Genomic DNA, 27,647 nt, shown 5'->3' with positions numbered 1-27,647 from the left:
CAGCAGCAGCGATAGTTACACACGTGGTTTTCCTGCTATGACATGTCAAACTGTCTGCTATGAAAAAAGCCTTTAGCAATTATCTTGTAATGCTATCCACCGTGTGAGCAGAGTCAATTTAAGTTCTTTCCCTCTTTCAGAAGGTTTAGATCACCCAATGGCTGAATCTGGTTTTATATTTGTAACATTGAATAAATCTCATCTGAGCAATATTTTCTTACTAAAGGAATTTCTATACACTGTGCTCATTCATTTCACTTACAATAGGTTTTACAACTTAAACCTCCTTTGCCCAAAGCCTTGTGGGTCTGACAGCCCGCCAGTAAAGCATGATTAGCTTGTAAAACAACTCTCTTAATTTTAATGTTATCTAGTTAAACATTTTCCTCAACTCAGTGTAGAAAAGCTTTTTTGTTCTCTCAGCCACTGAGAGAAAAATGCTGCTCTGCCTGCCTTATCTCTGCCACACCGACTCCCTTTGTGTGTTTCTACAAATTCAAAAGATAAGCAACGTTGATCGCATATGGCAGCAGGCATTTCAAGTGAAGTAACACACCTTTATGTACTCACGCTTGAACAGTGGAAGTGTTAATGCAGAGGTTTTTGTGAGACAGTTCATGAAAAATAGCTGTATTTTGTGCATTTTATTGCTCACAGAGCTGAGCGGACTTTGTAGTTTGGCAAAGTGGTAAATTGAATCGGATCAAATTGCAGCGATTCCTATACTGACATTTGCAATAAATATAATTAATTCACTAATTCAATATGTTACTTTTCTGGGGCATAAACATAAACTGTCACAGAACAGTACAAACACATGATGGTGCTATACTGTGTGTTATACATGATGGTGAAGGGACACTCATTCAGTGGCTATGAAACATATTCACTTTGCTTGTAATGTTTTTCTATTTTTTGCTTGTGTTTTACACTGATGAATTACACTTCAATATGAAAAGCAGCTTTTACAAATTCACCTCAATTAATGAAAAATACATTTTTATAAAGTCACTGATCACAAAGTTAACAAAGTCACTATCCATGCAATACAAATGGCTTTACATAATACAGTACTAGTATAAAATATACAGACACTGAATATTCAGCTTTGTACGGGGAGCATGGGCCCTCTGTCTGATCGCAGCTGTTAACTGACTGTCTGGTCCTGCACTGGTCCCTTGTAGAATGAGTTTTTTGTATAGTGAAAATAATTTGATGAATAAATTAATAGTAAACCCCCAGGGTTATTCACGATGCAATAAGTTCTAATTTAAAATAATCACAGATAAATCCCCAGGAAATAGATTTTCCTGCAGGTCACAAAGAAAGCAGTCCAAGAACACAGCCCCTCCCCCCCAGGGAGAGATATGTGTCTTAAATGAACAGCAGTCCCACCATGACGCACAGTGTCTGAGGTATATAATGAAATAAAACGGTGCAGGGTATGTTGTCAGTGAGTTTATAGATGCAGGTGAGCTAAAGGAGAAATGCCCCAAGATATGTAATTTTAAAAAAAGTTACAACACTCGGACCAATCCACACCAAGCATGGGCTCACACCCATCAGCTGCCCACACCCACTTTATTTCACTATTGAAAACCGAGCAGTGGACAGAGAGATCAAAGTGGAAATGAAAAGTTGTTCATGCTCACATGAACAACTGCATTGCCTCCTTTTTCTGCTGCAGATCCCTTCAGTCATTCACACAGACATATTCTGCAGCTGTTTGCTGTCAGCAGATGTAGGCTACAGTGTGCATACATGGGACGTAGTGAACCACCACGTATTTTGTGTCTGTCTGTGTGTGTCACAGGGAGAGGAACAATGTGTGCCTGTGTTTCTGTGGGACTATTCAGCTGTTTTTTCAAACTATTTGAACCCTTCTGGAAATTTAACGCACACACGTCTGTTTATTATTGTTGCATTAATACATTTTACAGTATTCATTAGATGGATAGTGTCATTGTTTGAGTGTCATATTTCTCTTTACCCCCTACTCCCTTTTGTCCAAAGCTGTGGTGGTCTGATAGCATATATATCAATAAAAGAGAACGCTGATGTCAAACTCTCAAAGAAAGTCTCATACACCAACCGTTCTAACTCTCACTAACTCACTCACAACTTTCACAGCTCCCTTGGGTGTGGCATGGTGATTCACTTGTGACTCCTACACAGAAGTGATGCATGCTCAGTTTACACGGTGAACGGTTTTTGCACTGAATATCACTAGATGGTGCACTTCAGCTGTAAATCTCACCTCCACACTTCAGAAATCTGTTTTACAGGACGGGTGTGGCTGTGTGATAATCAGTTGCACCGGAGAGACACATCTGTCCCTCAAGACCTTATTACATTCTCTCGTTCTCCAGTCGGACTTATGAACCTTGTGTGGGTTTGCAACATGACATTTTTATCATCTATAGGAGCTTTTTTATCTACATTAAACAGCAGTTCTCTGTAGCGTCGGTAAGGTTACAAGACACAAAATGTTTGTTATGGCAGGCATAATAAGTCAGCTACACACACAAGGCAAACACAGAGGAAATTAAGCATTTATCATGACATCTTACTTCAGCACATACAGGTTTTATCACCATTTATCGGTATTCAGTCCCATAGGGAATAAAGCACTGTCAGACAGACCTTCATTAACTGTGCTGCTGGAGTGAGTGAAAGTGGGTCTGTTTACACAACATGAATGGGCATGATAGAGTCTATATGCACAGCTGAGGAGTCACTATACAATGTGCAGGTGAATGTTTCATTGTCTGTCTGCAGAATCTGGTTCCATATAGAGTGAGCACACAAACTCCAACATGTCTCACACACACACACACACACACACACACACACACACACACACACACACACACACACGGTCACAGGTGTAATCTCACCTCTCAGCACTGAGTATGTTATGTCAACAGGTTCATTCCTGGACCTTTGTTGGGAGATGTTGCATGCTGGGATGTTACTGCACAGTGCGGGCTCGAATAGTTGAGCAGGATGTGATAATGCCTGTTGAGGGGTGTGGTACATTTTCGAGGAGGCTCCAAGGACAGTTGTTACTCCACATAGCCTCACATCTGTGACTCATAGTTATCAACCCTGCACAGAGCTGCTGTCACTGCTGTTTGTAAACCATCTCAGCTGTCTGTCTGTCTGTGTGTGAGGTATTACAAAAGATTCTGAAGAGCTGTTCTTGAAACTTTGTGGAGTGGTTGAAGATTGCGAAAGAAAGAGCTGATAAACTTTTCACAGAGGGTACACGGCTTTTCATTTAGTCATATAACTTTGGAACTCATTCACAGAGCACTATCAAACACTCCTAGTTGCAAACACTACATTGTTGGCTCAAATACACAAGGTCACAGAGGTCATTCCTGGTTAATTGCTGTGCTAATTTCCCCAGAATGTGGTGCAATGGGCTGTTCAGTGATAACAGATTAAAAACAAAGATAGCAGGAGAGGTAAAAAATAATAGCTATGAATTCATTTCTTTACTTTTTTGATTGTATTATTATATTCTAGGCACAGTTGCACTGAAAACTAAATGCTAATGTCAGCATGCTAACATGCTCACAATGCCAGTGCTAATATGCTGATGTTTAGGTAATGTTTTCCATCTTCACCATCTTAATTGAGAATGTCAGCATGCTAGCATTTGATGATTAGCACTAAGCACAAGTAAAGCTGAGACTGATGGGAATGTCATTAGCTTTGCTTGCGGTCATAAAACAAAAATACTGGACAAAAAGTTTCTTTATGATCTCCTTATGATAGTGCAAGATGAACAGTCCGGGGGTCACCAACGTTATGAGGATTCATCCTCTGGGAGTGCTGAATTGTTTTTTTTTTTTTTGGGGGGGGTGGGGGACGACAAACAGATTGCAGTTCTTTTTTGAGGCAGAGCACCCAACTCAAATTCAGTGCAGGAGGTGAGCCTGTTTCTTTTTCTAACAATGCTGTTTGTCCACACTGTGTTTTAATAATCACCAAGGATGAATAAAACTTTGTTCAGGTATTTCTTATATTGTACTATATCTGCACTCTTGATGTAAAAATGGTAATGAGGCCAGGATTAAACTGTAACCTTCAGGGTGACTCTAATATGTGGAAATGACAGCTGTATAGCGTTGGTGGGAGTATGAGCTCCATGTGAGCCTGCAGCAGTGACAAACTTCACAGTGCTATAACAAAGATTGAAACTGCACTGACGTCCCATGGAAATATGACAATCATGATGTGCCAACTGTTCTTAAAGGAAGTTACCAGTTTGTGACAGACATGTGAATGCTGGCCAACTCTCATTCCCACCGCACTATGAAAATGATGGCAAAGACACTGTTTTTATTTGTGCTCAGGTGCAGGAATCCAGACTGTCCAGAACTGAAAACAATAGACGAGATTCAAGCAGGAGTAGTGACACATCCTCGTAGTTGCTATGCTGCACACAAACAGTGGATTATTTTGATGCTGTTTTGAGTCTATGGTAACTTTAAGGTGATATGTCTGAGTGAAGAAACGGGACAATGGACTTCCTGTCATGCCTCCATGAGCCTTGAGTCTTTGTTTTTGCAGTGAATAGAAACCATCCCTCCATTCTTTACAGCTGAAAGAAGAAAACAGAACGGATGAAGTATTGAAGTGTTATTGGCGAAGGTAATTTCCCTGTCAGAGTTCATTGTGTGGATACTTTACAGTGTGAATCAATCATTAATCACAGGTGGTTTGAGACAGATTTATGACCTCGAAATATTTAATTAATGTTTTTCCTATATTATTATTATTATTTATTATTATTATTATTATATTTAATACACATTGTTTACTGCAGCACAGCACGCTGTAATTAGCATAACAATAGAGCATCACACAAGAATTAACAAGATGCACTGTGAAGGAAAAATATCAGTGCAAAAGGTGTCGAGCACTTCCTGCGAATCAATTATCTACACAGATTGCTCAATCTATTAGCCTGAAAAAAGAATCCTCCTTTACTAAAGGTTGAAGTCCTTTTATCAAGGGACCTTATCTTTATTTTTACTCGGTAAGCAGTCAGAATTGATGAGGAGATGAGGGGGAGTAGCATTTCTACTGAATCGTGCAATCTATTACTCATAATGCATAAAAAACCCCCAACCAGGACAAGTGGGGACACCTTAAGATTGAGATGAAGTTGGCTGGAAAGCTTTTGAAGAATTACAGGTTTGTGGAAGTCTTGGAGGCCCTGTTTGTTTTGAGTTTGTTTTGTTCTCAATCCTGTTTAGCCAGACACCAGAAAGTAAGTTAATCTGGGTCTTAAATTCTCATAAGAAGCTGTAAACATAGTCGTTACTCATTCACCAAAGTAATTACAATATAGCCGAAAATAGCTTGCATCGATACTTCACATAAAATAGATGAAAAAGAAAAAAGTGGTAGAGTTTCCTCTAAAATTGTAGAGGAGATTTTTTAGTGAACCATGTGCATGAGTCATAAGGTTGGTTTTAGTGAAAACACCCATCTATGGTCTCCAGCCCAAGTGGCCATGAAGTCATCCCCTTTGCCTTGACGTGATGTGAAGCAGTCATTTGTCTCCTCACACTAAGCTACGTTTCAGCAGACAACCCAAACAGCAAGGTATTTGGACGCCCCTACCCGTTTCTCGGCACCTGTGCCAAGATGTGATGATTTCATGACCATGGCATGCTGTGGATCCAGGATCAGAGTACATATTTCATTGCGGACAACAACAGCAAACTTACCTGGATGTAAACATTTAGATAAAAGTTCAGTCTCTGGCGTCTTTGCCCACTCTCAGCACCTCCCAAGGTTTTGTGTGTTTTTCCCCTCTGAGCTCCGAGTGGGAGTTCTTCTTGTTCTCAGCGAGGGTCTTAGTGTTTTCATCATGTGGGTTCTGACAGGCCCAACGAGACTATGCATAACAGTGATTAAGGGCTACACAAATAAACTGGACTTGAAGAGCAACCTGGGACCCACACATTGAACATTTTGGTCTTTAACTCTAAATATCTTTAATGTCTTTCAACTCTCAAACCACACAACACTTCTATATTTATTTCCTGTTATAAAAGTTATTTCCCTTTTTAAATTTGTTGAAGCAAACTATGTTTAGACATACAAAGAGTCTAGAATAAAAGGGAAAGGAATTAAGTCTGCATACTTTTGCCATGTAGGTCACTTTACATAAATAGCTCAGCATTTTGGGAAAAATGCGTGTTTGCTTGCTTTCCGAGAGTTAGATAAGAAGATTGATGCCACTCTCATAAATGTCAAATCCATTTGAATTCTGAGTCAGTTTTGAAGTACTGTAGTATTTCTATCTGTCTGCCATGCAAAAATAATGGATAACATTATATCTCAGAAAAGTTGAAAAAAATTGAAATTGGTTGTCATACCACAAACTTACAGGGTCGTTACCTTATCCAGGAGACTATAGATGGACTGTATTGATCCTCTTATAAACTCTCAAAAAGAAGTAAATAAGCATATCTCCCAGAATGTCCAACTGTCCCATTAAAATGTAAACCTAAAAGTTACTTGTGCCAGTCTGAGTGATAAACTGAACTCAGCATTGTATTCAGAGTAATTTCTTATTGTCATAGAATAACTAAAGGTAAAGTAAAGCTGAATGAAGGTTGAGAAAAATGTGTTTCTGGTTTGCATAAAATGTTATTAAGACAAATTTTCTATTGGTTTTCACAGTATTGATGTAATCTAGAAATAATCCTCTAATTTGTGTCTAATAAGTGTCTGTTATCATCACTTTTTTTTAGGTTGATTATGTAATACAGTTAAGTACATAGCGACCAAACCCTGCTCTTACACACAGTACACAAGAGGCATGATTCAGTTCTCCCTCTGACTGAGAGGTGACCCCACTGTGCCTCCCTCTCCCCCTCCCCCAGCTGACATCAGATGTTAAACTACAAGAGCACCAAAATTGGCCCTAGCCCAACTCTGAGATAAGGAGTACGCACACTTGTGCGTGCACACACACACACACACATTCGTGCGCACCCAACCACCCACGCATAAGCCTCCCTCACACAGCTTGTAACACAGGCCAAAACCAACAAAATGAAGTGTGCACATGCACACACACACACACACACACACACACACACACACACACACACACACACACACACACACACACACACACACACACACACAGGATACAGGACTGAGGGGGATGTTGTGTGTGATATGGTGAACAATGGGGTGCTGACGAACACCCCCTTCAATAGCTTTGACTGAAAATACAGAAAACAAAGCTGTTTGTGGCTCAAGGCTAGAAAAGGTTTCATGCTGCTGTCAATCACTTTATTAATAACCAACTCAGATGTCATCCAGATTAAATGTCCATGTACAAATACAAAAGGTTGTAATTTAAATTGGCTACTATTGCTATCTATTCTCTTTTGCCTCTGAAAGAATAACGGCCTAAAATATGTAATTACTTACAATTACACTTACACAATGCTAATATGAATTTATGATGGTACAAGTAATTATTTTGCAAGTGATTCATCAAACCAGTGAAATGTTTCATTTCGATTAACTTGACTGTAACTTGGTTTTATCATCGTGGGTAATTTCTTACACCGATGAAAAGATATTATTTGCTAAGTGCTTGATGCGAATGTTGACTTATGGCGGGACAAACGGTAATGCTACACTTCATCTATTTGTATTAGGGCACAAAATGACTGGCGTGATCGAGAGACGAGACCTGCAGGTGTTAATGCAAGCATACAGAAATCATCACACACATACATACAGTACATACACACTCCCACAGAGAGGTCCCCACAGAGTCTCTCTCTCTCTCACATGCACACACACACACACACACACACACACACACACACACACACACACACACACACACACACACATTCCATCACAGTTTCCTCACAGGAGTGGAAAGAAACCGAATCCTGGTCCTTAAAGGAAAACAAATGGAGGTTCTGCCAAGCCTGTGGCTGCAGTGCAAAGGAAAACTCCCTCCACCTCCCTCCTCCCAGTCAGACCCGCCCCAGGTCCAGCACTATATCAAGAGCCTGCCTCCCTTTATCAAACTCCACAGTCCTGCTACAGTGTACAGCTGTACAACAGTCCTCTCTCCTCGAGTTCTCTCTTGACCAGGCAGTCTACCATCATGTTTTACAGCCAGAGCATCACCAGTGGTCCCATGATCACCAGACAGAGCCGTAGCTACACATCAAGTGCCCCTATCCACAAGGCGCACAGCGTATCCGGTCTCAGCTTCAGGGGAGCCCCTCGCATCTCCTCCTCCTCTGTACGCACCGTCTCCTCCGGGTATGGAGGTGGCCTGGGCATTGGGATAGGCAGCGGTAGCGGCTTTGATCTGTCCAGTGCCCTGGACCAGAGCTCCGTGCACCTGAACGAGAAGGCCACCATGCAGAACCTGAACGACCGTCTGGCATCCTACCTGGAGAAGGTCCGATCTCTGGAGGCGGCCAACACCAAGCTGGAGTTGCAGATCAGAGAGTACTACGAGAAGAAGGGACCTGCAGCAGAGAGGGACTACAGCAACTACTGGGCAATCATCAATGACCTGAAGGACAAGGTATTGTGTGTGCCAAACTTAGCAGCTTCAACACCAGTCACGTCAAATGTTTGTAGTTCTGTTAATGATTATCAAGGGAGGATTTTAAAAAGGTACAAACATAACTATAAATTGCCATGCCATAACCATGACATGACAACTTCCCTAGAGACTTTATGATCTGTTGTGCTACTGAATCCTTGTTTTTTTTTGAGGGACATAAAGACTGACGAATGATTTCTCAACAAGATTTCTAAACAAGAAAAGGTTGACAAGTGTTGGGAAATATTATATATATATATATGACCAAACCAGATTTAGCTGTGGGACTTAGAGGCATGTGAAGTTAACTAGTCAAAGTTAAAACCAGTTTACGCTCCTGCACCAATGTGCAATTAACAATTCAATAGAAACTTTTGCCTTTTTAACCAAATCCTATTGTCATTGCTTCCCTAAGATCACTGCCGCCACCATCGGCAATGCCAACATCCTCCTCCAGATTGACAACTCCAAACTGGCTGCTGATGACTTCAAGACCAAGTAAGCATGAACCCTCATACTTCTGTCGACCTGTCTTCATCTTGTATCAAACAAGAGGGAGAAGAAGTTAGTTAGTTAGTTGTCGCTAGTCATCGCTCTCTACTCTCCAAAGATTCGAGCATGAGCTGATGATGCGCCAGTCAGTCGAGGCTGACATCGCCAACCTGCGCCGCCTCCTTGACCAGACCACCCTCACAAAGGCCGACCTGGAGATGCAGATCGAAGGCCTGCAGGATGAGCTGGCCTACCTCAAGAAGAATCACGCAGAGGTGACTGATGCACTTCCTCCATCTATAATGATTACTCCTCGCTTTGACACCTGCAGAATTCTGAAACCCTGCCAATAGATCTTGATGCTGACTTCTTTCTCCCCTTGGTTGTTTAGGAGCTGGCAGCACTGCGCTCTCAGCTTACCGGCACAGTCAACGTGGAGGTTGATGCCGCACCCCAGCAGGACCTCAACAAAGTCCTGGAGGAGATCCGTGCCCAGTACGAATCCATCACTGACAAACACCGTCGCGACCAGGAGTCCTGGTTTAATGAGAAGGTGAGAAGACTCTGCTATAAACAAAGTCTCTGTATCCCACACTTTATAAACGACTGGGTTTACTCCCTCAGCAGTCTAACCTGTAATTAAACATAATCTTCTGTGAAAGTGAGACAAGCAATTACCAGGACTTCTAACTGACTTTATTTCTCAACAGTCGGCAACCCTGACCAAGGAGGTGGCCATCAGCACAGAGACAATCCAGACGTCCAAGACAGAGATCAGTGACCTGCGGCGCACACTGCAGGGCCTGGAGATTGAGCTGCAGTCTCAGCTCAGCATGGTGAGGAAAAAAAACCCTTAAACCCAAACCATCTGTTCACATCTCACTGATCTTGCCTTATATGAGCAAAATTCCCAGATCCCTGTCTTGTCAGGGGGAAATGGAGAAACACACACTGATAGAGGGTAAAGAGCAGAAGGGAGGGTGAAAGAAGGAGGCTTTGTTGAAAGAAAGAAGGGAGGTAGAGAGAGAGATAAGAATGATGGGAGCTGTGGAGAAGGGGAGGGAGGTGCTCCTGCTGAGGAAAACATTTCACAGACATCTGCTCAAAGCTTGTAGAAAACTGCAGGAATGCTGAACTGGATAGCCCAAAAGTCTTACTCCCATGGATTATCTGTGGCGAGCTGGAGTTAATCACTCAACACTCCCTGCGAGAGGAGCACACTGCTCCTGTCTAACAGTGGAGGAGCAGCTAAAAGACCTATACATACGCCTCTGCTTATCGTTCCTCTATAAAGGAACGTAGACATCCCTTTGTGTCTGCCTGACGTATATAATCCAGGGTGTGGCAGGTGGTTACACATTATAGCTTTAAATTGTCTGAACTGTCACAAAAGATTAATTACAATAAACCTGGCTTGCAAATATGAGCAACAACATATGTGTTGCAATTCGTGTGCATGGATTCAGCGACTTTTTCCTCTCTTGAACAGAAAGGGGCTCTGGAGAACACGTTAGCCGAGACAGAGAACCGGTACAGCGCCATGCTCGCCAGCTTCCAGAACACAATCAACATGCTTGAAGCAGAACTAGCCAACGTGCGCGCCAGCATCGAACAGCAGGGCCAGGACTACAAGATGCTGCTCGACATCAAGACCAGGCTGGAGCAGGAGATCGCAACCTACAGAAGCCTGCTGGAAACAGAGGAGTCCAGGTAGACACAATGAAACAGGAGCTGAGACTTCTGCTTAATACAAATTATTTAGAAGATAATGCACATGACCACTCCTCTCACTGCTTTTCTTTTTTCTCCCCTCTCCCTCATTTTAGACCCATCAGTACAGGTAAATGACATTTGTTTAAATAAGACATTACATAAGCACAGTGTAGCCACTGTAATAAAATCTCATAGCACTGCCATCATGATTTTTTTCCCTTCTTTTTAACAGGGGGCTCAAAGACCACAGTCACAACCACCCATGTGCGCACTTCCAGCTAGAAGGTCCAACTGGCAGGACAAGCTGTTTTCGGACACACAGACACACAAACACACACACACACACACAGACACTGACTAATAAAAGCTGTTACACGAGATGAGTGAAACTGTACTGAAAAAAAACCTGAGATATGTTAAAAGTGAAGCCCGTGTTAAAGTTTATGTATGAAACAACAAGTAACTCAGAAGAGGAAATGTCGGACACGGTGTGTGTGTGTATGTGTGTCCTGTCTGAAAAATAAATCTGCTGGTGATCATAACTTTGCTGGTCTTTTATTAATTTAAAAAAACAACAACAAAAAAACAAGTCAACACATCTTTTTCCATAACATCACCCTGTTTATGCAGTTGTCATGGCAACTGCATGACATTCTGGGAGGTGGGATATGGGGTTGCGGAAATCTAGGTTACGTAACAGGGGCTGTTGTCAGGAAAGGGTGAACAATGGTTAACAGCTCCAGTGTGGAAAGCATTAGGAGTCAGAGAGAAGAGCGCTCAGAGGGCTGTGTTGAGCTCGACGCTCTCAAAACTCAAACAGCACAAGAAAACATTCAGAAAAGTGCAAGTTATGTGACCAAATAAAGAGAGTGACCCTAGAGTTTGCCCAAAGGGGTTTTTTTAAACAAGACACACCCAAATGGTTGACTAATCTTTGCCCTGGAGGCTTTTCAACACAGTGTTGCATGGAGTCTGTCACCTAGTAACAAGTACACATGTGGCTCAGGACTGAAACACTGAGTGGGAATGCAAATACTGACTAACTGAACAAAGAGAGTCATTGTGGAAACAGGTGCTATCGGTACTGCACTTTGGCCCCTTTTATGAACTCTGATAGTGAGTAACCACCGAGCAGTTATGATAAAGTATTGTGAAGGGTGGGGTTTCTCAGCTGTCGGTGACCAAATGTATGTTTTGTGTGAAAGAAGAGCAGGGAATTGTTATGTCCATGTGGTGTGTGTTTGTGTGTGTTAGAGAGAGAAGCAGAGAGGGAGTGAAAGTATAGCCTTTGAGCCTCTGTACAGGTCAGCAGTTACAGCCTCTAAAATTACAGCGAAATCCTGTGAAGGCTTCATAATTCTCAAATGATGGTGTAATGTTGGTTTTGGAGACGAGAGAGAGAATCCAGCCCCCTCTGAGGAGCTTCACTCACCCATATTTGGACCCATTTTGTTGCACATCAGCGTCTCTTCCACTCTGTTATAATGATAGCTGATGACAAAGCCCTTCCAGTAATGCTTGTAAATTGATATGAAAATCCACAGCAGAGGTCATAAAAAGATGTTGCACCAACATCAGACCATTTTACCCACATCAGTGTTAAACCCAGTGGTCCTGTCAAGGGCAAACTGTGCAAAGGCATAACTGCAATTCCAATTGCATCCAACATCCAATTATAAGCGAGCTAAAGCCAAACCTGATGAGTTCTTCAAAGGCATCACTTTCTGACTTTTTAGATATATTTGTTTGTCATGTATTACTTTGTCTTGAAAGTCTTTTATCATGTCTAAAATGTACCACGGTGTCTCTCTCTCCCTTTTTATAAAAATAACTTTTCTGTAGGTGGTTTCAATGTTTTTCTGTAGAAGATACAGTAAAAACACTAAAAGTCTCTAAAATATGCATAGCAATGTTCATAATACATAATGGCAGTATGTGATTACAGGTTATATTAAATGTATTTGAAAATATAGACCTGAGAATCTAATGTTGCTCATGAACAGGTTAAAATGAATGCATTGTAGCATTTGCAAAGACCCTGTTGTTTAATTTGGATTTAGGGTTTGATGATAAACACTAGAGAGATAGACTGTAAATTTTAAAGAAATAGTTTGACATTTTGAGAAACATCTTCATTTGCTTACTTGTAGAGAGTTAGATGATGAGATCCTCTCATCTCGGATGCTAAATATGTTGGAGCCAGCAGCCAATTAGCTTAGCTTAGCATAAAAACAGCAGGAGGAAACGGTTAGCAATGGCTCAGGCCATAGGTAAAAACAAATTATGCCATCCAGTATTTCTAAAACTCACATGGTATCTTGTTTATATATTGTTTGTTGTTGTTTAAAAGTGTAAAAATTTGTGGGCAAGAAATACTCATGACCCCCGTGTAAAACCAAACTGCACTTTGTTTTTTGTACAGATAAAGCATATGAGATAGAACTGTAACTTCAAATCTAGGCTAAAAACCCACCTATTTAGGATGGCCTTTAATACCCAGTAGTATGATAACACTTTTATTTTATCTTATCTTAATCGATTTTGTTGTATTTTATTGCTCTCATTGTTCTTTTATTATTTTTTTAATTGTTTTTCACTTATTTATCTTAGGTACGCCGAAAGGATTGTTGTAAAGGGCTGTATAAATAAAGTACATTTACATTTACATTTAACTTGTCAAGTTTAGAGGATACTAATAGGCTGATTTTTTTTACCTGCGGACAGAGCTAGCCTAGCAGTTCCTTCCAGCTTCAGTCTTTTTGCTAAGTCAAGCTACGGTCTCCTGGCTCTATCTTCATATTTAGTCTACAAATGTCATCGGTCTCTATCACATCTTATTCTCAGCAACAGAGATATTGATATTACGTTCACGAAAATGGGACCTACATATGGACAGACAACCCCAGAACAATACGCCTTGGGCTCTGGCTGTCACCGTCGCGTAGGCCTAAAAGTAATAAGAGCATTTTCCCAAAATGTAGAACTGTTGGTTTCATTACTGTCCAGGCTGGAGTGAGAGCCACAGTAGAGACAACCCATGGACTTATACTAAGACTCAGTTCTGCACAGATCAATCAGAAACTGAAAACCCATTGCAGCCAGTTCTCTGGAGATAATGATCAGAAGACATACGAAACTGCAGCTAAACATGGACAAAAAAAACGCCACAACAACACTGTCACCTGACTTTTATCAGTTAGTTTTATGAATGATAACTGAGCCATCCAGCCAGGCTACCTTAACTGGAAATGGGAGTGTTGGAGTACTTGCTTCAATTTGTAGTGGAGCCTCACCTTGGCATAATAATGAGCTGTCATCATAAAAAAATAAACTGTTATGAAATTCGGCTTAATGAAGGATTTAGTAAATAAGGGCTAGACAGACAACGGTGACATGAATAGGCAGACTGTCTGCACGTGGCTGCACAGAGGAACATGTAATGAAGCAGTGCCAAGCTGCCAACAGCCATTTCTCCCTGTTGTGGCTGTCTGCCATTCAAGCTAGCCTGAGGCGAGAGTGAGAGTGAGATCATGGGAGAGGAAAAGAAGATGTTACTCACTTGATGTCATGAAATACTTTTCATGTACAAGAGATCAATTCAGTCCAATTAATGACGAGTTAATTTGAGAACATGAAAGCCAGCATTGTTGGGTACTTTGATGCTCTCTGCCTTGATACTGTGAAACTGTGGGAATAACCGTAACTTTCCCACGATGTGTCCAATCCTTTCTTGTCCTGCAACTAAATCCCTGTTAGCTGTATGGCACAATGTGTTATTAACAACTTACTGTCATCAGTGGTCCCAAGCTCAGATTTACACAGAAAAGAGCTAAATACTCTTAACTCAATGTAAAGAGTTGATTTTTTAAATTAAACAATGTAAAAAGTCTTATCAGATAACTCATTTGAATGCAGGCCTCCTGTATTTTCAGTGTGGTATTTTACAAACTAACATAAAGCTTTCATATCAGTGAAATGTTTAGTTAAGTATTAGTCATGTCTGCAACAGTTAAACTGGAGGCTGACGTCCGTATCAACAGGAATGTTGCTGTCTCAGGGTCAGAAAGTCCATTAAGGGGCTGGAGAGAGAGAGAGAGAGAGAGAGAGAGAGAGGGAACATTCTTCACTCGGCTGGCGGACTCTATTCTGGAGCAGTGTTAGGTTTGACACACAAGCTAACAGGAATGCCTAACCTCTTCGCTAAAGGTCTCAGACACTGTATGGCATCAGATGTTACTGTGAAAGTTTTCAAACTGTGCCCGAGCTGCAGCGAGGCGTAGGAACAGTCGAGAGGTAGAGAGTGGAACAAGACCAAATACGTTTCAGGGGCTTTCAGGCCCTGCCAAGCATGAGACAGATGTGATTTTTCATCCATTTGCATGGCTGTGAGTTTCACCGTCCAGTGCAAGCAAGAACAGTTGCTGTCTGTCCAGCCCCACCATTAAAATACAGTTACCAACATTCAGTATCATCTCCTAGTGTTTAACCAATAATGTTTGAATAAAAAAGCGTGGGGCTCTGATTGCGGTGTGCAGGATGGCTCAAAGGTGGGAGTTTAACAGGTAGGGCTGGTTCGAGAAACCACACCCTACATACAATTCCAAGAGCATGTAGACCAGGATGGACCTCCTTAGGCGGGGCCCACAGTGCTTACAACAAGCTTAGCAGTATTCTATATACAATGCATGCTATCATAAAAGAGTGAGCTTGTGCAAAGAATAGATCTGATGCTGTGACATTTTTCTGTAGTGACTGTAAAACAGATTTTTCATACAACATTCAATTTTAAAGCATCCCATGGGCTGGGTGTATGTGTACTGGAGCATATCGCAGCATGCACTGGGTGGAGAAAGCCAAACCTAGAAATAGTATGTGATTAGAAAAATACATCGTGTTGAAATCTCTTCTAAGATTCACAGAGCTCAGAGAGTAACTACCCAGAGAAAGAACTACTGATCAAGCCCACTCAGAGGCAGAGTGAGGCACATTTTCCCTACAAACCTGCTACTGCTGCTACTGTAGCATGACTCTGATTTTCCAAATTCTAAGTCCGTGTGAATTTGCCTTGAAGGCTCACAATAAACTTCAACAAAAGTGCATTCATTGCACTAGTTGTAAAAAAAAAAAAAAAAAAAAAAGCAGTCATAATGAACCTGATGATCTGTATGTAGCTCTATGCAACAAATGTTAGGAAGGGGAAAAATCCCAGCAACAAGAAAATTAAATGTGCAAGTGAATGATGTGGATAAATCAAATCGGGGCAAGTACAACTAAGGCCCATCTTGACATGGGAACGTACCAGCCTGTCAACATGTTGACGCCCTGACCCATTATCACTCAGTAGTTAGAACTACATTATTACATGACTACTCAGCAATCACTGGTCGGACCACACCTATCTTCAAATTCGGCCATCACTTTGATCTCACCTACACACCTGTAAAGGTACATGACTGTATCTTGCACAGGTGTGACACTATCAAGGTCACAAATCTGTCCACACACCCACACACACACACACAAACAGACAGACATATAATCACTGGCCAAAGTCCTCAAAACCTCCTCTGTGGTAGTTCCCGCTACAGTAGGTGCAGGACAACATTTTGCCATGATGACACACACAATGTGAAAACAATACCAGTCAAGCTGTCATGGCTGGTAATAAATAAAGTATTAAGTAAAAATGAAAAACATAGTACGTGCATATTGGCACTGAACGGTAAGCACACAGTGCGGCCAGCATATTGAGATGCAGGTTATTTTGGCCACAGACTTAACAGGGCACCTCCCTTCTCTTACAAAACTTAATACAACACTGCCACCAGCTGCTGGTTTCCTGTATGTTCAAACAATCAGGTTGGTATAGTTATTCCCCAAGATCAGACTCCTAAAACCTGATTCACACCTGTAGACAGCCAGATGTTGCACCTTGTGACAGCCCAAAGCACACAGTGATTCATGTGGGAAACTGCTTCAATATGCAGGCAACTGCCAAATGAAACCCATACGTCATAGTTTCTGACCATTTTGGTGATAAACACAAACATGGCTAAAGTGTCAATTTGAAGAAAACATCTTGCAAAGTTGATAATTAAAAGACCTATTTATTTGGCAAATGCATTCATATTCGTGGATGTCTTGTTCAGAGCCCTAAAAGCATGAACTCCGGATTCATATGTCCATATCAGTACACAGATTGAACATAAGATACTGTATGAGACAAAAAATCTCAACGTGACGTGGGGGGGCTCATTACTCTGGCACAAGCAGCAGCAACAATGATGGAAGACTAGTCATCTCAATAGGAGTGCACAAAGAAGAACAATTAAACCACTTTGAAGTCAGCTGACCCTAAAAATCCAATCACTGTCACTCTGTTCTCTTCAAGCGGACAAGTGTGACGCACCGCAGAGAAACTCTTCAGGTTTACAGGCCTGAGTACTCACTGCCCACAGAGAACATCTGTACTCACCATGATACAGTCTGGGTCCACTAAACCTTTTTAAATCGTTGTAAAGCATTTTCCAACCTGACAATACTGCCATCTAAAGGGTGGGAGCAGTGATAACTTACAGTAGGACATGGCTGCGTTGAAACAAACCTTCAGGAGCTGCACAAGTTCTTCGGTCTCCATCATTAAAACATTAAAGTGGGAATATTTTGTTTGAGGTTCTTCTAGTGGTTTGCAATGGCCCAATCAATTTTGTACAGTGGATCCGTTATCCAGACCAAATATACATATACAAAATGCTGTGTTAGATTCAGTACCTCAGTGGAAACCTGCGTCAGATGTCAGGCATGTGGGGGATAAAAGTGAGTCTGTCCCTGCAAGTGTATTTCCTCCAAACCCGGGATTCACACCGAAAGACGGTTCTTCCTTCCACAGTGGTGTGAGCTTCGTTCTCACCCAACACACTGACTGCACCCACGCTTTGTCATCTAAAGCCAAAACTGAGCATTATATTATAACCAACATTCAAACAAACACCATACTATTCACTCCCTCTGTTCAGTTTGTTGACACTGTCAAGTGTAAGAAGTAACAATGAGTGATAGAAGACACATCCAAGCAAATTATTTATTATCACTTTAATTTTATAGGGGAACCACAAGTACTTTAAAAGAAGGTTATACAGCGCTGTACATTTGGGAGCAGTACTGACAGACTTAATAGTCATATCTTCTCCCTTTAAATACGATTCATTTAAATGTTCTATAATCTTATAATGATACAGTGATACAATAAAAGCTTGTGTAACTGGTCCTGCAGCTTTTCTGATATGTCGATATCATTTTTGTTGGGACTGTTATTTCCTTGTAATTTTTTCCCAAAAAAGGAAAATAAAAGTTATGATCAAAAACCATACGACAGGCAGAAACTGCCAGGCTGTAATCCTGCATGACTCCCAATTCACTCACACAATAGAGAGAAAGAGAGACAGAGAAAGGGAGAAGGAGAAAAAAAGAGATACAATTTTCATGTTCCGAAGGCTGGTCTGCGATGGGAATGGGCATCAGTTCATAGTGAAGAACAGAGAAGCACAAGATATATTTGTGCACTTTCTGCAACCTCGACTCTTACTCTGCCCAACCATCGTCCCGCTCGAAGGCTCACTTCCATAGCTGTGTGCTCAGAGTCTGGCCAGATCCAGTTGCGGCCCAACCACCCATAGCTGATGGAGGCTGACCGAAGGCCATCTGGCCACCCGCACCATTCAGAGTCAACCCTGACATCTGCTGGTTCATCTGAGGATGTTACAGAGATAAGTGTGAGTAACACTGGAGCATCAACATCAAGGAAACCTGCAATAATTGACTTATGACCCCCACCTTGTCCTGAGTAGTAGTTGCCGTCTCAAGATTTATTGAGACATAATTGTACAAGTCAATATCCACATGTGAGATGTTGCAACATTCACTTCTTTTCTAAAGGATGCCAATGCTTATTTATAAAAAAATATGTTGTCAAAGTTAGGTTCAAACAAACCCAGCAGGGCACCGGACGTCAATGTAACGGCAGAAAGACGTAAGACAGATGTAAAATTTTGTCTCAAAATAAAAAAAATCGGACTGATGTCAAAATCCAATATTGGCTAATTGATATTGTGACATTTAGGAGACGTTTTACCAACTACAATGTTTGTATTTTAGATGTCAAGATGGCGGTGGCATGAAACAGTTGGAAGACATTAGATTTTGGTTACTTAACAACACAACTTAAAACCAAAGAGAATATCACCGTGAGCCGTCGTCAGTATTCTATCAAATATATATATCAAATATATATATCAAATATATATATATATATATTATATATATATATATATATATATAAAATATATAATATATATCAAATGATGTTGGCATTAGATGTTGTCCTGACATTGAGTTTTGGTCACACAACATCACAAACTACATTCAACCAAATATCAAGGTCTAATGTCGTTGGTTGCCAGCTGTGTGCCTGCAGTGGAAGCGCCTTTGTCCGTGTCTCCTTTCTTCCCCTCTCGTGTTCACGCGTTGGTTATAGGAGCTGCTAGAATATCTTTCAGCCCTCGCTGTGATCTAAATGTACTATGCAGAAGGGCTGCACGACACTGGAGAAAACTTTTTATCTGCGATATATACGTTGCAACATGAAGAAATACAGGAATCTTCACCAGATGTCATGAATACCTGCTTTTGGTCAACGTCATCCTTTTCCGTTACAAAATAATTCCATGCAACTGATGATACTTTTCTGTTTGCAACCAAATCTTTTTATTAACTGTGTTTTCTTATTGTTCCTCGCTCATTTCCAGGTTGTGATGACGACTAGCTTGCTCTGGTTATATGATAAACTGATCAAGAATGATTGCAATTGGTCGTCTGCTATGCATGTGCATGTCACTCACTAGCAGCAAACTCTGTGTATCCAAGAACACTCCTTGAGTCGGAGTAAATCATGTTATATCAGACGGACTACTCTTACAGACTAGTCATGGAAAATGAGAAACTGTGAGTTTCCCTTTTGTGTCAAACAGCAAAAAAAGTTGTAGCATGACATGTTTGAGTTAATTTTCTTTACTTGACCTTGCACATTGTTGCACTGCAATGTGATTATTGTGCAGGCACACATCACGATGACAGTGCTGAAATGATTTATTGTGCAGCCCTACTATGCAATATTCTTAATATACAGTATTTAGAGGTAGTATACAAAAAGCTATATACTTTGCTGTTTTATACTAATGGGAAATGATACGTGTGCCACTGAACATGAGTCAAACTGCAGCTTTAGAAAGCCACTGCTTAGTAAACTTGACACAGAGACATAAAAATGTTTCTCCAAAAATGTAATTGTTCTTTTTTGTTTTCTGAGATATTCCTGCTGTTAAAAACCTGCTGAGAAATATTATGCAGGACGGATCTGTGACACAAATCTAACTTTAAAATGATGCTTGTGCTGCCATCTAGTGGTTGATAAATGCTCTACCCACACCTTTACAGTACAACCTCTGAGATTTGTGCAATGCATCATCACAGCTGGGTGTGGTCCCATGTGAAATGAATCACACCTGTCAGAAGTGCCACACACCTGACACAATCCAACAATACAAGACTTAGTGTTGAAATTGTTGAGTAATGTAAAGCTGAAAGTAACCACCATAACTGAAACTGGCTCCATACCTGACCCATGTTCCACTGAGCCTGCTGCCCAGGCTGGATGGCGTACATGCCCTGAGCAGGCACCATGCCTGCAGGCATCGCACCACCCTGTGGTCCCATCATTCTTGGGGCCATGCCCATCACACCAGTGGCGGGCGCATTTCCCATGAAGCCGTTGGGCATCGTCATCCCGACCATCATGCCTGGATTGGGCCCCATCATGGCCGCCCCGCTCTGAGCCATCATGGCACCCATCACAGTTGTAGGTGGCATGGCCGTGCCCATTCCAGGGAAGGCCTGATAACCAGCGGGGGCCTGGACAGGAAACTGCATCTGGGAGGGGCCCATGAACATGCCAGCTGAGGGGGGAAGAAGATATGCAAAAAGGAAAGAAGAACGTTATGCATACTTTAATAACTCTCATTCCAGTATTCTAATGTGTGGGGTGAGTTAAAGATCTTGTAAAAATATTTGGTTGCATGTTTGAGACACCTGTTTGTATTTCAGACAGAGATGACAGGGAACCTCTGAGCACAAGTATCTACTTGCTCCTTTTGGATTCTGTTCTAGTGATGTCACTGTTTTATTGGTGAGTAAAATGTTGCTACAGCTGATAGGAATGATGGGAGAAAAAAACATGACCCACAGTATATAAAGTGGCACTACTTACTAAACAACTGATAAATAGATAGTTACAATTTTGGGCTTTGGATATGTTCAGCAACCATAGAGAAAGATGGTTTCAACATCACGCCTCGGGCTGGGTATTAAATCCCAATTCTTTTTGGTACCAACTGAAATGTGACCAGAAAGTTCTTTATTTAAATGAAAATTTTGCCAGTTTAAGTCAGTCAAAGATTCTGGTATAGCTGCTGGAGTTGAGACATTTATTTATTTTTTTTTTAAGTTATTTTTTGGGCTTTTTGTGCCTTTAATGGCCAGGACAGTAGAGAGACAGGAAATGGGGAGGCAGAGAGAGGGGGAATGACACGCAGTAAAGGGCCGTCCGAAGCGGGAGTCGAACCGGGGCTGCAGCGAGGACTGTAGCCTCTATATATGGGGCGCCTGCGTAATCCACTGCGCTACGCGACGCCCCTAGTTGAGACATTTTACATTACTTTCTTTTGCTTCATGGGAAAAAGGTTTTGTTGGTACATGTTCATATTTCTCGAGCTTTAAAAAAAAAAAGTGTTGTTTTGGTTGTCAGTAACAAAAGCCAGGAATTTAGAAATAAGAGACACTGCAACAACAGGATGAACCCAGGTGGCATTTCAGATCAGCTTCTGTGTTTATGAATGTCGAAACGGTCCTCACCAGCAGGCGCCTGGTGGGACATGCTGTTGGTTCCATAGAGGGACAGGATGGAGTCCTTGGACAGGGGCTTCTTGGCCAGGTCGTCGGTTTTAGTGGTGCTACTGCTGTCACTGAACAGGTCGAGGTCTCCCTGTCCTGACCCTGAGCTGGCTCCGACTCCTGCTACTGGAGCTTGTGTCGGAGTGCTGGCCACGTTACTGGAGCTCACCTGGAGGGAGGACAAAGATTGTGGGATGTTGTCGCTGGTGTTGATGATGATTTAATATATCACATTTAATACTAGTTAGTACTAGTCAAGATTAGGCAAAATAAAATAACCGGCGATAGAGAAATGTTTCCATATCAAATGAATTCAGACTGTGCATTTGTCTGGTAATATAGCAGTGGGATAATAACAGAAGCAAAAAAAACGACTTCCTGTAGAGTTTTTCTTGTTCTGTGTAAATAAGGGAAGGTCAAACAAGGTCTTTGAGAACACAGTAAACAGTATTAAAAAGCGATTGCAGAGTCAATCATCAGATCAAATGATACCATGATAATTGAATAAGCAGAAAAATCTGAATCAGAGTAATTGTTTAATACGTTAAATAAGTATAAATGCAAAATGTGCCCTTGTTCCATCTTCTCCAATGTGAGGAATTGCTGCTTTTCCCTGCTTCCAGCATTGTATTTATATTACCGTATATCTCTGGGTTTATGTTGGTTGGAAAACCAAATACTCAGAAGACATCACCATGTGCTCTGAAGATCTTCATCATGGGTATTTATTACCGTTTTTAGAAAATTTATAATCAACAAATGAATTATGTTTTGCAGCCATGTCTGAATGTTGAGCCAGGATTGCCTGATTTGCTGCATTCATCTTCGGAAGCGTGTTTCTGCCTCTCTTTCATTTGAGTTCACTGACTCTGAGTATTGGTACTGCTGTCTGGTGGCCCATTGATGCCGATGGTAATCATTTGACTTTTTATTTTTTACAGCACACTTAATTTCTGTTTTACAACTAGACAACCATTACTGTTTAGCCCTGTTGAGCAATATTGAGAAATTAGTACTAAATCAGGACTGGGGAATTCTTGCTTGGTTTTACCTGAGAAAACTGAGCTGCGGACGTTGATGCAGGGAGGGGGTTGGATACCATGGGGCCGAATATATCCAGGTCGTTGTTGTTCTGGCTTGTGCTCGTGCTACCATTGTTAGCTGATGCAGCTGCTGGTGTGTCTGTGACAGGAAGGTGAAAAAACTGGTTTTACAGGTGGAAAATAAGTGTACACCACTAGGAAAAACAACACCCTGAGACCACTTTAACAGACTTCAGCATAGCTCACCGATGATTTCCCAACAATATTCAACCTGCATCTACTAAGAGCTTATGAAAAGTCATAAATAAAATCATGATACAACCTCTAACTGTTGTGAAATATGGGTTGAAACCAACAAACCTTTTTTTTGCTAATGTGGAATATGTGTTGTCTTTGTATTTATTTAACTGCATTGCCCTCCCACAGCTGCAGAACTGCCCACACAGTGAGGATAGTGGTTACTACAATAAAAAAAATTAATCAGCTTACCCCTTAGTAGCTCATTGGCCACAAAACAAACATAACAGTAAACATTCCATCCAAATAACGCAATACCCCTCCAAGCCACTCAGTAACATGAGTATGTCATCTTCTTTAAACTGTAAATGAAATTGCTATAATGAAGTATCATCATTCAATTACTAATGCCTGAGCTGTTGCACCGAAAAGACAGACGCACAAGTACACAAATGAACAGATAAACAATAACCTGTATTTCTACCCGAACATCTGATTATGAAAAACAACAAATTTTAACTGAAGCACAACTGCCTCTGCGTCAAGACGGAAATATCCACGTAACTGCCACTTGTACACTGCGAGACTTACTGTAAGTAATCCAGCAATGGATCCATGAGCAAACCTATACTTGAAAACCAAAATAACCCCAATGTCTACAACAAGACTCACTCGCCACTTTTCCTGATGGTTGAGATGCCTGTGCTGTGCCATCACTGGATATTATTTTTAAAATTTGTCCTGTTTTTTGTGTAATATCTAACACTTATCCTCCCAAAAAAGGCACAAAAAAAGGTCAAATCTATATGTACATGAACTTTTGAAATAAAAAAAGAAGTTACTACGCGGTTGCTAATGGTGGGTGAGTCAGCAGCTGTAGCACTTCCTCTGGCTAACTCACAAAAAAAGGGCTTGCAGTAATTTACTGGTACAAAGTTTTTAACATAAAGCAGCAGGAGGAGTTTTATAGTTTGCATTAACAACAACTTAAGAGAACAACAGACTCCATTACAGCTCAACAGACAGCAAAGCAGATCCAAGATCAGTGAGGGTGCTGCCTTTTAGCCGAAAGGGAAAGTACAGTCACAGTGACTCCTGTGTTACAGAGCTGCCAGGAACTGAAGTGAAAGAGGAACAGCAGCCAGCCATTAAAAGGTGTTACTTTCTGTAACGCCCACTGCCTGATTAGTACACATGAAGCCAACAGTGACAACACAAGCTGAAGATGGAGACAGTCATGATTTAGCCCCGATTGCATCCTGAACCACAATATCACCACTCAGTGCAGTTCTCCTCTGCTGGGAGGGCACAGTATCTGAGGCACAACACACCACAGCACCATCATGCTACACCAAGCCAGCGGTAAAGGCAACCTGCACCAATCATATATACGATAAAACACACTGTGGTTCCTGAATGCCACACACACATACACACACAAACATCCTTGTGAATATCAGTATTCAAGAATTACATGATGCTCTGAGTCCATAAAAGTAAAACTACCAGCTCATCAAGTTTATAGTCATCCAACCACTTATTAGAGCTACAGAACTGGCAATAAACAGAAAACAAGTGCAAGGTGAAACCATGTTCAGCCTGATTCCATAAACAATATCTCAGTTTGCACGGCCCATTTCAGACTATTTTTATTTTCAGGTAAAAGACACTCACCAAGGCCTAGTAGGTTCACAGAGGGTTCTGAAGTCTTAGAGGGACTGATTTTGGGAACTGGCCTGGACTCTTCACTCTTTAAAAAAAAAGTAGTTGGAAGAAGCAAATCAAAACGAGCACAACAAACTAAGTATAGGTCAAAAACAATGTCGAGAAGCCTGTTTATATTCATGAAGGAATATACGTGTGATACCTTGGTGTAGGGTGACACCTTGCTCCCTCTGTCTGGCTCCCTCTCTTTCTTAATATCTTTTGGCTGAAAACACAAAAGGAAACTCACAACTGAACCACAGGCGTAAGTTGAAAAAACAATGATGGACAGTTGGATCCACTTTATATTAAAATGGTAATGTTCTGGTTAATACATACACTGCTCCCATTGGTCACATTCTTGCTGTAGTATTTCTTCTTCTCATATTTATCCCTGATGAAGAATTCCACTGCTCTGAGGTCAGGGTTAAGGGAAAAAGAAGCAACTTTGTAAACCGAAATGAATAACTTTCCACAGCATGTCACGTTTAATCTGCTTAGAGTGAAGGATACTGGTCTGTTTGAGGTCTTCTGAAGCTATCTGGAAGGTTGGCCTCATAAAGCTGCCTGGCCTTGGTGTTACCCATTTCCTGTATACTCTGAAAACAGGGAAGACAGAGGGTTCGTTAGAAGACAGAAACTGAAATATATAAAGGGGCATTCAATTGTATTAATGAACTAATGATGGTTAGTTTGCTCATCATCAACTCTACTACTAAGCCAGTGAAAACAGTGGTATAGTGTCTTCTGTGGCTCTACTGGAGGTTTCTGACGTATGAGGAAAAAAAGTCTGATGATGTTATCAGGGTTTTTATATCTTGGGTTAAGGGCCTTTAATAGAAAGTCTGTGTTGCAAACTGGTGCATGGTGTTTGTAAGAGGTGGGTGGTAATAATGTTAACTTCAAAATGACATGATGCAGCAGCCTGACAGGATATCAAGTTGCACTATGGAAAATGTAGGGTACAATATTTTTACAGAATGATCCACACTAAGGAGTAAAAGGTAGATTGTGTCAGCCACTGCTGCACAGAATTTAACCATATTATTATAAATATGCAAGTCCACCACCTTTATTGAGGGGCAGTGCTAAATTACTGGCAATAACACTTGTGGTATTGTCACAGCTTTTTGGCATTGAAAAGGAAAGATTGGCTGTTAACAGAGGACAGATATACAAAAGTAAAAGGATGCTGAAATCAGTTTTGTTGTGTGTCTTTTATAACATATATTTCACAATAATCTCTCACCAAAATTACTTCTATTAATTCTGATTGTGGAAAGCTGGGCATCAAAAGATAAACAGACATCTTCTATAAGTGAACCTAAGTATATAAACAGTACCTGGATTTGGTCTGAGGTCCATTGGTCCAGGTTGACTGATTTCACTCTGGATATGTGTACTCCCAGGTTCCTGTGGATGCCTGCACATCGGATGCAGATAAATACTCCCAGATTCCAGGATGCCCATCTTGGACCTGATAAAGCAAAAAAACCAAATGAGCCAAAAGAACTAATCCAAAGAAACCAAACAACTAAAGACAATTGAGAGATGCCTTGAGAAAAACGTAAACATGCATGATCTTGTAGTGACTTTAAGTGCCAAGAACAGGCTCTGCATTCTTTATCAATGACCTAACAAAAATAAGAGTACGATTTATCTACAGAAGCTGCCACAGTTTGATAAACGCTTGTAACGCCCGAGGACTGAGCTGAAGGCGGCGGTGAGGGAGAGGCACTGAGAAGAGCTTATGTTGATTTAGAGAAGTTAGCTTGCTAGTTAGCCATTTAGTTTAGCTTCAGGGGTAGAGATGTCAGCTGACTAGCCTAAGCCAGATACACACTAGAGAGTTAGCTTAGCTAAGCTAACTAACGCAAATGCTATCTTGTTGCTAGGCGTTAGCGGCGGATTCTCAGTGAAAATGTGAACTTCGTGTGGTAAAAAGGAAAATTTTCGACAGAGTGAACGTCGCACCTTTCGCCTCGCAGTCAGCGCAGTACTTGTTGTCTTCCTCTCTCAGCATTTTGGACAGGATGGCCTGGTGCTGCTCGTTCAGTTTCTGGGCCTTCTCTCTCTCCGAGCGAGTCGTCATATTCGCGGCTTTAGTTGGACTTTCTTAATTGAAAGAACTCTACTTTAATCAGTCGTCAATCGAAATATGTTTCTGGTAAAAGACCATAATCAGAGGGATGAACACCTCCGAGTGGGATATGAAAACACCCGGAACCGGAATCCCTTCTCCGCCCACAGGAATTCTAGAGCTGACGCGGCGGCCACAGCAGATTGGACGACAGTCCTGACGTCGTGTGACGCACAAAATTTCCTATAAATTAAGTTTTACATTTTCATCAGAAATTCATCATCTGCACTCAAAGTTTATCCCCACTTCCCTTTGAAAAGATGCCTATTGTTTGCCTATATCAATAATGAGAAGATGATCATTGTTTTTTTTCTAACCTGAACAAAACATAACATCACCACAGCTGCAGTTCCCAAGTTTATTGAACATGAACAAGAAAATATATACAAACAAATTAATGAAATGTACATATATACATGTACACAGGTATCTGAAGGCCTCAGAAAATAAACTCTTAACAAACTTTAAATAAAACTGAATCTAAGAACAATTTAAAGAACCCCAATAAATTCTAACATACACTCAGTTGTCAAGTTTAGGAACACCTAGCTGAAACTAATGCATTCTAATACAACAGTCCTGCGATTAATCCTCCTTTCATGAAGGTTATAATGTTCGGTTTTTATTGATTCAGTGTTAAAGAGGCATTGATTCAACTGTGTGATTATTTTGGAGGACGTAGTCTGTGGTGCAG

At 41.2% G+C, this 27,647-nt stretch overlaps 2 protein-coding genes across 2 annotated transcripts; one reads left to right on the top strand and one right to left on the bottom strand.

Annotated features, from left to right (window-relative positions):
* Positions 1-8,082: 8,082 nt before the first annotated feature.
* Positions 8,083-11,367, top strand: LOC111229301 (keratin, type I cytoskeletal 13-like). Its single transcript, XM_022755579.1, has 8 exons — positions 8,083-8,599; positions 9,036-9,118; positions 9,231-9,387; positions 9,504-9,665; positions 9,823-9,948; positions 10,602-10,822; positions 10,939-10,952; positions 11,058-11,367. Exons 1-8 carry the CDS (start codon positions 8,168-8,170, stop codon positions 11,105-11,107), a joined length of 1,245 nt encoding a protein of 414 aa, XP_022611300.1. The 5' UTR covers positions 8,083-8,167; the 3' UTR covers positions 11,108-11,367.
* Positions 11,368-17,902: 6,535 nt separating this feature from the next.
* On the bottom strand, positions 17,903-27,050 carry LOC111229300 (stromal membrane-associated protein 1-like). The gene is made up of 10 exons (XM_022755578.1): positions 26,788-27,050; positions 26,157-26,290; positions 25,327-25,412; positions 25,153-25,228; positions 24,977-25,039; positions 24,784-24,859; positions 22,881-23,011; positions 21,791-21,998; positions 20,498-20,835; positions 17,903-18,574 (listed from the first exon to the last, which is right to left on the bottom strand). The coding sequence occupies exons 1-10, from the start codon at positions 26,903-26,905 to the stop codon at positions 18,440-18,442; spliced, it is 1,365 nt and encodes a 454-aa protein (XP_022611299.1). The 5' UTR covers positions 26,906-27,050; the 3' UTR covers positions 17,903-18,439.
* Positions 27,051-27,647: the final 597 nt, after the last annotated feature.

This window comes from Seriola dumerili, unplaced genomic scaffold (assembly GCF_002260705.1).
Source record: "Seriola dumerili isolate Sdu_G_001 unplaced genomic scaffold, Sdu_1.0 BDQW01000230.1, whole genome shotgun sequence".
Taxonomy (NCBI): domain Eukaryota; kingdom Metazoa; phylum Chordata; class Actinopteri; order Carangiformes; family Carangidae; genus Seriola; species Seriola dumerili.
Note: the sequence above shows the minus strand (reverse complement) of the source record. Positions and strands in the feature narration are given on the sequence as shown.

Coding starts and splice junctions, on each gene's coding strand:
- LOC111229300 (XM_022755578.1), bottom strand. CDS start 26,905: ATGACGACTCGCTCGGAGAGAGAGAAGGCCCAGAAACTGAACGAGCAG. Junction 25,229..25,326: donor AGAAGACCTCAAACAGACCA/GTATCCTTCACT, acceptor CCCTGACCTCAG/AGCAGTGGAATTCTTCATCA. Junction 20,836..21,790: donor GTCCCACCAGGCGCCTGCTG/GTGAGGACCGTT, acceptor TTCCCCCCTCAG/CTGGCATGTTCATGGGCCCC.
- LOC111229301 (XM_022755579.1), top strand. CDS start 8,168: ATGTTTTACAGCCAGAGCATCACCAGTGGTCCCATGATCACCAGACAG. Junction 8,600..9,035: donor TCAATGACCTGAAGGACAAG/GTATTGTGTGTG, acceptor TGCTTCCCTAAG/ATCACTGCCGCCACCATCGG. Junction 9,119..9,230: donor GCTGATGACTTCAAGACCAA/GTAAGCATGAAC, acceptor TACTCTCCAAAG/ATTCGAGCATGAGCTGATGA.